The following is an 11,456-nucleotide window of genomic DNA, read 5'->3' as shown; positions in this document are numbered from 1 at the left end:
CGGTAGATGGAGGACGCGGATAATTCTGATCAATTTACGAGGGCGAATAGCAATCATATTTTTTTCTTATACAATTTTAAAACTATAATAGTGCTAGTGGTATGAGTACCATTGTCCGTTTGGTTCTATGGAAAGAAAGTGGGAGGAAAGAAAATTACGCAAATCAATGCATGAAATTGGACTAAAGTTAGTTTAGTCTAAATTCATGCATTGATTTGCGAAATTTTATTTCCTCTCACTTTCTATCAATTTGCTGTATATGCAATACTACAAACAAAGGGTCATAAATTACTTATGCAAAAAAAAAAGGTCATAATTCAATAACTTGATTACAATTCAATTCACAACATAAAATCAAATCAATCAATTGTAACTGGTTGCTAAGCAATTTGAGGGCTCTACAACATTTGTGGTTTGCAGACATACATGTGATTAAAAATAACATGCAATTGCAGTGCGATGCAGTTGCACAAACTAGCACGTCAACAATATTATGGTCGCACTTGTGGATGAAGACTGTAGTTTGAAACCATGGTCCACTACAACAAATCCTAATCATTTTTATTATCAGTACCTGACCTACTCTGAATCTTCTAATTGAGCGATGATGCTCGCTAACACCCGGTATCCTTGGGACATATCTGTAAAAAGACAATACTCATTCTTGGCATGGTAAGTTTCCATCAAACCTGGACATAATTAATGTGAAATGCAATGAGAAAGTACTTTATAAACTTCCAAATACAGAAATTTGTTCTTAGGTAGATCATACCATAGCCACAAGCCTGAACATCAAAACCTTCATCCTGTGACAGAAAAAAGCTTAAGTAGTAAGAAATAAGTAATACAAAAGTTTTCATGGACAACAATGAGATTAAATTTTCACCTGAAGTTCCCTGATGAGAGGTAAATTCCCAGCAACTGAGAAAGGCTTTACATTCCCAACTACTTCCTCAGTTGCTTTGCATAAAACATGGAAACCTCTAGAATTGAGATCACAAGCAACACCGGACGAAACCTCATCAAAACTTAGAGTAAGACTGTAAAAGAGGAACAATGAAATCCAATCAAGAGTTGGAAACAAAATTGATAATACAATCTGTTGAGTAAGGTTAGAAAGCCACACCTCCCCCTTAAATTTTCATCAGATAGGACATATTTTGAAACCGGACCCCGAGTTTCTAGCTTCTGTATGTTGTCATTAATGTCGTCCACGTATTCTTGCAGCTTCTTCATTACATCCTTCACACTGAACAAGTTTTTAGAGCATTGTGTATGAAAATTTGTATAAACAATAAATAAGTTGAAAGATGTAATTTTTGTCTTATCTTCCAAAAGACTATATAATATGTAACTTACTTGTAGAATGGAGTTAACCTGCAACAAACAAGCACAAGAAAATATATCAGTAATAATACTGCACATAAAAAATTGCATTGAATAATTCTAATTAAGGAGGGGAATAAACCTGACATCTCCTGAAATAGTACATTCTCCTGGAATTTGGTTGATTACACCTCCAGGATCTGGGGTAAGGAATACAATGTAATGAAATTGAAGGGTTTATATTTCACATTTCATTAAAATAATGAATTTATAATTGCTTTAGACACTTACAACTCCATTGGGTTGGTTTCATGGTTGAAGGGATTGTAAACCCATAAACCTGTTCCTTAGGATGAGGTGGGAAATCCTTGTAAAATTGCAGCTGGATTTCCTTTATAGCATCCATGGCTACCTCCAATGGATTTATAGCCTACAAACAGCAAAATATATAATATAAGTATTCTAAGCAGACGCAACTCCGTATTTGTGTTACAAAAATACTTCTTGACCGTATAAACGCGTTTCCAAGGTCAGTAATATAAGAGCAATGGAGCATACCTTGTCACATAATCCACTATGAAAAAGTTTCCCAGTGACATGAAGTTTCCAAGGTATCATACCAGAAGTTCCAACACACGGTTGTTTATCAGCCGTGTCAATCCAAAACCTGAACAATAATTGGAAATAAATTAGCCACAATAACGAACAAAAATTGTGTCATATATATCAGACACTCAATAGTCAATGCATCTTTAACTTGAAGTGTCGGAAGGTGCTACATAGATTTTGTATGCATCAGATAGATTTTGAAGTAAAAAATGACTTACATGGGACCTTCCTTTAGCTTATTGAGAAGACCATCTTGAACAAGTGCATCAATACCAACTCCTGTTATAACAACATCCTCTTCATTTGCTATAAAAACAGCAACAACATTCGATTTCAAATTTGGCTTGGTTTCTCCAAGCTTCCTCATGAGTTCAGTAACAAGTGCAACATGTCCCAAACAATCAGTAGTTCCTCGTCCCCTAAGTTTATCACCATCGATGCTCAAAGTAAACGGATCAAAATCCTTCACAAACACCAAATTCAAGTTATTCCACACACTTAATATAAAATAAAATATTGGTTCTAAGATAGATAAATAAATACTCACAATTCCACCTTGAAATAATAGGGGTCTAACATTTATATCGTGAAATTTGCGAATAGGTAAATTATGTCGAACAATTTAGTCATTCTGCTAACTTAAATTTAATTTAGTGTCAAATTAGCTCTCAAATTATATTACTTACTATCAAATTAGCTTCTAAATTAGTCTTTGAATTATATTACTTACCGTCATCAAATTAGTCCTTACGAGTTAATAAAATGTCCAATTAGTTGTCCGACATAATTCAAACTCGGGTTTTTTTTTTTATTTTTTATCTTCATATATTCGCAAATTTCAAGGGTGCAAATGCATGATCCGTACATGTTTCATGGGTGAATTAGTGATTTACTCGTAAACAATGAATACCCAATCGTCGGGATTTGCAGTGACAACGTCCATATGACAACCAACAAAGGAGAGGATCTTTCCGGGAACGGTTCCAGGGTATTCAACAATGAGGTTACCTCTACCGGGAAAATATGTAACATGGTTGAGGATTAAAGGGCCACCGTCGGTAGTGGTGCTTAACGGTAAGAGGGAGTTTAAAACATGCTTCACTACTCTGTCCTCTTCAGGAACGAGTTCTGGTGGATTGTTCTGCAAGTATCTGGATTCATCCATCAGGTTGGATAGAAGGGATACAAATGAATCCCTCTCTAAGCTTCCTAATGTCTCCAACAACTTCGTCGTTGTAGCCATTGAATTTCTTCTTCTTCCTTTGTTCTGTTACAGTTACTTCAGACCTAAGAAAGAAAATGGTACAAAGAAAATTATATAAAAAAATGTGAACTGTAAAAGGTCCTTTTGTAATGTTAGGAAGAGTTCGGCAAAATTACTTAACAAAGAAAACGGTCCAATTAAAATGAAAATACATTAATATTATATTTCATATAAAAAAAATACATTTTAACTTGTGTGTGACATAGTTTAGTTGTTAGAGTGTAAAATTTAAAGCTTATGATTAGACCTCAAATATAGATTATGCATATCAGTATATGCATGGTCACTTGTTAAAGAAAAAAAAGCACATTTTAAAGTTTGTCTTAGATTTTTAAATCTGTTGGAATGATCTTCTTGTGGCTCCAGAATGATCCCTTGGCTTAAGATATATATATTGTCATGGAAAAACGACACCCTTTGCAACAATGTACAAGATTTGTAATCCAATCAACTCTTTTCAAATGAAATATAAATAAGATTTTATTTTACAATCATCTTCCTGATTTATACTTTTTTTTTTATTTTTAACTTATAAGAGGCTTTTGCAATTTTCACCAAAATTTTAAAAATTGGATACGAGATCCTGTCAGAACTTCAGATCAAGATTCAGCTGGCTGAACTGTAGAACCAGAAAATAAATTAGTAATAGTTACCGATGATTTCTCTTTAGGCCCATGTATTTTTTATACCCAAAAAATTTAATTTTGCAATTCAGGAAAAATTCGGTTAACAAAAACCGAAGGCAAAAAAAATTCGATTCGTAGAAATCGAAGTTTTTATTGAAGGGCAAAAAAGTAAGATCCAAGAAGGAAAGAGAACCATGGAAGATCTAAAGAAAAACCATCGTAATTACTTTGATACTTTGATAGAGACAACAAATAAACAATTTTTTTTAAAAAAAGACCCACTCTTAGCAAATAAAAAACAAGCCCATTAAAAAGTCCAATACGTTCGGCCTGCAATAAGCCCAGCTTGGGAGAAAAATAAATAGAGATTTTCATCTTTGGAACATGTTTGTGTATAGGAGTGGAAATATGCTAGGCCGAGCTAGACTTATTAACATAATTTTTTGAAAGTCTATTATGAAATGTTTTCCTTTTTAAAAATTTATTTTATTAGCATACCGTATGTCTTTATAGGCCAGTTTGACCTATTCTCACCCTTACTTGTGTGCCAAACATTTAATTTTTTAAATAATCAAGAATAATTTTAGGGAAAAAAAAAACATCGGCATCAATTGGGCTAACGCTAATTCACTTTTTTTAAGCAAATGGAGTGCAGAAGGATCTGCACATCCTAAATTGATTAAAATAAAATAAAAAACTACAAAAATTTCAGCATTTAATTCTTTATACAAAATATTTAATGTAGATTTTCACATTTAAAAGGAAAATTTAATTGTATGTGTCGGCTAGTAGAGCAACGCTAGATCCGACGCTTTTTATCCAAATTACCAACAATGTGCAGATTTTTTATGCAGCGCTAGATCCGGCTTATACACTAATGCAGATGGTACCAAAAAAATTCAGAATATCCGGCAACTTTTGCATATTCACATTTCTTTTTGCAATTACAATGATTTTATTTGCACTTCAATTTTATTATTGCATACTAGAATTGTTTTTAGAACTGACTATATATTAATTAGTATAAAATATAAGACAAATGCTAACAAGCACATGTAAAAAATTCAAATATAAAAAAAAATCATTTTAAAAGTTATGTATTCAAGTCTTAGAATTGATGTTAAATTATATTTTTAAAAATTTTCTTTTATTTTTCTTTTTAATTCGCTAATACGAGATCCAAAAAATTATTAGTCCTAAAAACAAAACACATCAATAAAGTATGTTGATGGATTTTAACTAGGTTTTTTTTTTTATTTCTTTGGTTCATTTGAACTACCAATTATTTATGCTTGTTCAGACAACATTAGCTTTACTCCGATCCAATCAGTTGAACCGGTAATCCAATTAGGGTTTAAAACAAGACTTTTTCAATGTTATAAAAGTGAGATTGAGAGACATGCATGTGATATGTGTTTATGAAATATGTAGCAAAATTGGAAATATAGAACAAAATAAAGTTTGAATTGAACAAAATAGAAATGAATTAATAAGTAGTAATTAAAAGCAATGTGATGTGATTATGAAAGTAGAAAAAGGCCAAGTGGGAAATGTCATAATCGGAATCTGGGGAAGCAAAGTATGTGTGAATTTGTGTGAGGGAAGTGTCACTATTAAGAACAGTCAATTGTTTAGAAGGAAGGGAAAGGAAAAAAAGAGACAAAGGAAAGCAGAGAGAGAGAGAGAGAGAGAGAGAGGGTTGGTTTGGTTCCATGCAGATGCAGATAAGGATAAGAGAAAGGCAATCATTACTCATTACTAATTTGAGCCCACACACTGATCACGACTACACCTCTCAATCCCACTTCCCACACCCTCTCTCACTTTTCATAATATATACTTTTTCTTTTAAGTAAATCAAAAAATCTGAATTTAAACTCTCATCTTTACCTATTAACATTTATCTATACTTACGAAACACTTTTCACAATAATTTACCCTTGCAAAAAATGCTTTTTAAGTTTTTATGTACCTTTCACTAATTATATGTTCTATGTATAACTGCATAATTTATTACAACCATGGTCTACAAGCACCTCCACATTTTTTTATGGCAAATTCTTATCTACCCATTCTGTTAAGATGGGCTGAGTTACCCATTTGAGTTGGCTTAATCTAAACCATCCAATCTATTTTCTATTATTTATGTAATGAAAATACAAACTTTGCAAAACTAGTAAGCTAAAATCTTGTAATTGCAAAACCACCCACACAAAATTAACACCGATGATTTTCGTTTCATGATTTCATCTACTTCAGGTTTGCAAATAAATTATTTTATTTTTTCATCTCTAATTCTTCTTTTCTTAATTTCTAGATAATTTTCGTTTTTATACCGTCAAAAAAGATAATTTTCGTTTTTTTTTCTTTTCAAAATTTCGAAACTTTAAATTGCAGTGAAATATTACAAGGCTCTTGTAGATCATGATTTTTCGAAACTAATGCCACAAATTTTGTGTTTTTTCAACAATCATAGAGGGAGTAATCTAAGAAAAACCTTTTCTTTTTATGGGTTCACAAAGTTCACAAATTTTGCTTTAAATCTCATGTTTTGATGTTTAAAACTTATAATTTTGTGTTATACATTGAATTCTGGTTGAAACCCACAAAAAATCGGACGAAATGGAGATGAAAAACCGAAGATAATGATGCTGGAGCAACAACCCGCGGTTTGACCCGGTTCTGGTATGGGTCGACCCGGCTGAGGTTGAAGGTGACACTGTTCATGCGCGTGTAAAGCCCACTCGCGAGTTAGAGAGAGTGAGGGAGAGTGTGATCGCTAGGAGCATCCGTTTTGTACGCCGTTTTTTGCGTTGCGTTTTATTTAATGAGATTTATTTTACTGATATTTTTTTTGAATTTTTTTAAGGCATTAAATTATTTTTATAAAATATAACAACTATATTAATTAATTAAAAACAAATTAAATAGTATTATTTTAAAAAAATATATCAGAAATATAATATCATATATTATGAGTTTTATGTTGATGTTCACTTTCCTTAATAGATATTGTATAACAATGTACGATTAATTATTGAGTCGTAGTTTATTCCGTTCTATATCTGTCTCTAATTATAACAACCTTCAAATTCTTGACAAAATCATACGATTAAATTCTATTTAAGAGACAAAAACTAAAAATTAAATTTTTTTAGCCTATTTTCGCGTCATGGAAACCAATTTAGGGGATCAAGTAATCAAATTACACGAACGTAGGGAACTAAAAACAGATAAACAATTCAATAATTGACTCGTTATTTCATGTGTTACGGTGTGTCGAGCTTCTCAAATTCTCAAACCTTTTAACTTCTTTGTTTAATAAATAATAATAAACTTTCATATTCTTTTGTAAAAAGTGTGGACCTTCTTAAATTCTCAAACCCTTTAACTTCTTTGTTTTAAAAAAAAATAAACTTACATATTCTTTTGTAAAAAAAAAAACATCTTAATTCTTTTTAAATAATTAATTATATTTACCGTCATAATATTTTTAACCTCAATCAGATATTATTTCGATTATATAAGGCAAAGCCCAACGTGCAAGCGAGCCCATTAAACCACACTCGACCCTAACTAGATAAGCATTTGGTGAGTACGACACGACGTCGACGACAACGACAACTAAAGGCTAGCTAGGCGAGTGGCACCCAAATCACGAAAAAGATGGAGTTATTCTAGTAAATTGGGATCAGACTTACCAAAATTAGTAAATTGTATGAATAATACACACAGTCAAATTGTGACAATAATTTTGAGACGGATTGAGTAACTACTTTCTTCTCACTTTCTCTCTCCCATATTTCTTCTAAAACAAACAAACCTTAAATAAATTTTCAAGTATATACATGATTTTGGCACAAAGGTAATTTTATAATTTATATAATCTAAAAAATCAAAATTCAATGAAAACTATGATATTTATTAAAATTTACAAAAATAGGAATATTAATTTAAATTCTATAAAAAACTAAATACACTTTTTTTACAATGATAATTTTATTATTTACAAATAAGATATACCATACCTCTTATTTAGCTCATCTAACATATATAATAGAGTTATTTGTTTGGTCACGATTTTTATAAAAAAACTTGATATTGTTTATTCAATGCCGCCAGTGATTTTTTATTTAAAATTATATATGATTATTTAATTAGTTAATAACAAAATCATTTATAAAATTATAAATTATTACAAAATAATTTAGAAAAAATGTTAATGGATATGAAATTATTTGAACGAGTAATTTTGTCATTTAAATAGAATACATATCTTACTATATTATTAGGAGGCATGTTTAAAATATTAATGAACGTGGAATCCTTTTATTTATATTTTTTATATATTAAAATAGAAAGCACATGTTAACAATTTTAGTCGTCTAAACGTTGCATAATCCTTTTATGCGTTTACATTATAGTTTAACTGACAAAAATGTCAAACTTGTTAGATTAGATGTCGTAATCGGAATTCGAACCCCGATCTCTCCATTTTGTGTGTGTTGAATTTTCAATAGTTTGCCATTTTGTCCATCTATAAAAAAATAAATTAAATTATCGGTCTTTATTTTATCTCAATTGGATTTGGATTCTCTCACAAAGTGGCAAACAATTGCTTCAGAGGTGATCTCAATTGGATTTGGATTCTCTCATGCTCTTTTGATGCTTCTCTCTCTCATTTTCCTCGTATAAGGGTGATGATTCATAAAGAAAGGGAAAAAATAGTTTAGAAAAGAGATAAAAAATGAAAAAATGGTTGAGTTTTTTTTTATAAGCCATAAATGGTTGAAATTGTAGTTCTTTTGATTGGACTAAACTAACTTTACCATAATTAACAAATTCAATTTTTTTCCATCAAACCATTCAATATATATACCTAATGACACTAAAAAATAAATTAAACATTTAAATTTTGACAATCAAACGATTCAATCTTATCAATTCAAAATTTAAGTTTCTAATTGATTGTTAAGTTAACATCTTTGTAAAAAAATAAGTTAGTTTTTAAAATAGAAATTAACAAAATTTCAAAAGGAATTTACTATTATACCAAAGTAATAATTAATAAAGTTTCAATTATTAAAAAAAAAAAAAGTTAAAGAAAAAATGTCACTAGTAAGGGTTGAACACACAACCTACTAGTCCCGGTTCGGGATGCGCTCAGTGACCACTGCGGCAAAGCATATGTTTGTTCATAAGTTTTGTTGCTTAATATATATACCATATACGCTGCGTCATTAACAAATGAGTCATCTTCAACCTTCGGCTGGTGTCAAAGTGACCCGGATTTTGACCCGTACATTTATATTCAAACTCGCAAGTTTCAGATCAATTTTAACAAAAAAACCACAACCCAGAAATATCATACAAATCAAATACTACCCAAATTTCTAATATTTTCTGATTTTAATTTCGATAAAGAAGTGTTAAATCAAATACTAAAATCAAAATCTAACAAAATATGAACAAGTATAAATATTCAGATTTGCTCAAGAACTACCCAAATTTGTTGAAGAAACGCCTGAATTTGATACCATAGTATGTTACCGATTGAATTTCTATAAGAATAAGAAGAAGCATTTAGTGAGAAGAAGAAGTAAAAAGAGAGTTTTTTTTGGAAATCCATAACAGGGGGAATATAGGTGAAGAAGATGGAAGAAAACGATAGAAAACCTTGAATTCCAACATGGATGAATTTTCAATTTTGTTTTTACTAGATGGGTGAATTTACAATTATTAAAAGTTGTAGTGACATAATTGAAAAATAACCACACTTTAATGAATGCACCACTATATTTGAGACATTTAGGATGGGCTGGTTGACCCATTTTTATGAAATGGGTAGGCAAGTTGTCACCTTTTTTTATTTTTTTTTACACCCAATAGTACAGTATCTTAGGTATGAGTGGTACTATACTTCAATAAATAGATTCAGTTTAGTGGTGATTGACGCTAAACTTGATAGGAAGGACCTCGATTGGTTCAATCCTTTGCAACTATTATCGGGAGAAGGCTGAAACCACTTGATGTCAAAATTTACTCCTGAGCCAGATTAAACTTGTGGTGAAAACCAAAATAAAAAATGATCTAGATTAAATTAAAATTGGCATATTTGTAATTGTACTCCTATTATCACTCTCATCATTGCGTCAAAAAAAAAAAAATTATCACTCTCATCACCCGCTTAAAAATGCGGAGTTGCAGATCACCATCTCTCATATTTATAAGTATGCAAATAAATAAGGCTACAAATGTTATGTGAGTTTAGTTGAATCGGCAGAGATATTGCGAATTTTACTTCGACTACGAAAATATAATTGTAATCATTAGATCAAACGCAAGTGTTAATGCATATAATATGTAAGTGTCGTAAACTTTGAGATATTAAATTTGACGAAAAAATCTGCATATATTATTGAGACTTTTTTTTCCCCGTGATTAACTACATAGTAAAATTAGAAGTTATATTATATATAGCAAACTATTTATTTATTTATTTTTTAATTTTCACAACTAATATTCAGCGTAATTTGATTTAGATGTCAGTTTTGTCATCAAGTGGCATAAATTCTCTCTCAATCACAGTTGCGGGGATCATATATCAATTATCACTGGATCAGCTACCTATCGGTTAGAGAACTAGTCTTTGATAATAATAAAATTTTAAAAATTATGTATTGTATACAAAGTAGCTTTAATTAGGTAGCATTTATGTGGTACCTAGTAAATGTAGGTTTATTCTTCCTGAGAAGCATTCTTTCTACTTCCAGGGAGTAATGTGAATGCACACACGAGACGGAGATGTAAAGAAAGAAAGAAACATTTACTATTTACTACTACAACACAAAGTAGTATTGGACACTGAATTCATGGTTGTGAGATCTCTGAACATCCATATCAGTTACGGAAACAAAGAGAGAGAAAACAAAGGGAGGGAGAGAGGGCAGTGTTCAGATTCAGAACCTGCCTTGCCTAAATAAATACAATGGGATATATGTCATATTTTAGGGAAACAAATCTACTGTTCATATTTTACTATTCACTGTCTCTATTCTCATTTCTTTTTTCCAAAAATATTTTACGCACATTGTTAGGATTTAAGCACATGATTCTATCGGCATTGATCCAATGATAGATTTTTTCTTTTTGGCCGCTTCACTCACCTATCAGTTTATAGCCTTCTCCTTTTCGACGGCTTCACTCACCTATCAGGGGGAGCACCTTAATCCAACCTATAGATAGCCCTTCCGTGACCCAACTCTCAATAAAAACACCAATTGTTAAGATTTAAGCATACGAGGAGGTCCAACCAAAAAAAATTATTCCAATAAATGGAAGAACTTCTTAACTTAAATACCACATTAAACGTTTTAAAATACTCGATGTGGAACTCATGACACACATCCAATTTTTAATATAACATGCAAGAAACAGGGTAAATTATATATATTGATAAAAAGAGGAATTCTAGTAATATGTATTATAGTTTTTATTTTTATTTTTTCTTACTATTTACATGTTGATCAACACATACTCAATAGACATGGTAAAAAGAAAGTGTGGGCATCAGAAATTGAATCCAAACTCTCACATAAAATGTTTTCGCAACCACAATTATTTTCAGTCAA

General features: G+C 30.9%; 1 protein-coding gene across 1 annotated transcript; it reads right to left on the bottom strand.

The window, feature by feature from the left end:
* Nucleotides 1-218: 218 nt before the first annotated feature.
* Nucleotides 219-3,230, bottom strand: LOC123909100 (acetylornithine deacetylase-like). The gene is made up of 10 exons (XM_045959876.1): nucleotides 2,846-3,230; nucleotides 2,154-2,398; nucleotides 1,885-1,993; nucleotides 1,618-1,756; nucleotides 1,469-1,526; nucleotides 1,360-1,377; nucleotides 1,127-1,249; nucleotides 887-1,040; nucleotides 773-806; nucleotides 219-689 (listed from the first exon to the last, which is right to left on the bottom strand). Exons 1-10 carry the CDS (start codon nucleotides 3,176-3,178, stop codon nucleotides 580-582), a joined length of 1,323 nt encoding a protein of 440 aa, XP_045815832.1. The 5' UTR covers nucleotides 3,179-3,230; the 3' UTR covers nucleotides 219-579.
* Nucleotides 3,231-11,456: the final 8,226 nt, after the last annotated feature.

This window comes from Trifolium pratense, linkage group LG2 (genome assembly GCF_020283565.1).
Source record: "Trifolium pratense cultivar HEN17-A07 linkage group LG2, ARS_RC_1.1, whole genome shotgun sequence".
In the NCBI taxonomy this organism is placed as follows: domain Eukaryota; kingdom Viridiplantae; phylum Streptophyta; class Magnoliopsida; order Fabales; family Fabaceae; genus Trifolium; species Trifolium pratense.
Note: the sequence above shows the minus strand (reverse complement) of the source record. Positions and strands in the feature narration are given on the sequence as shown.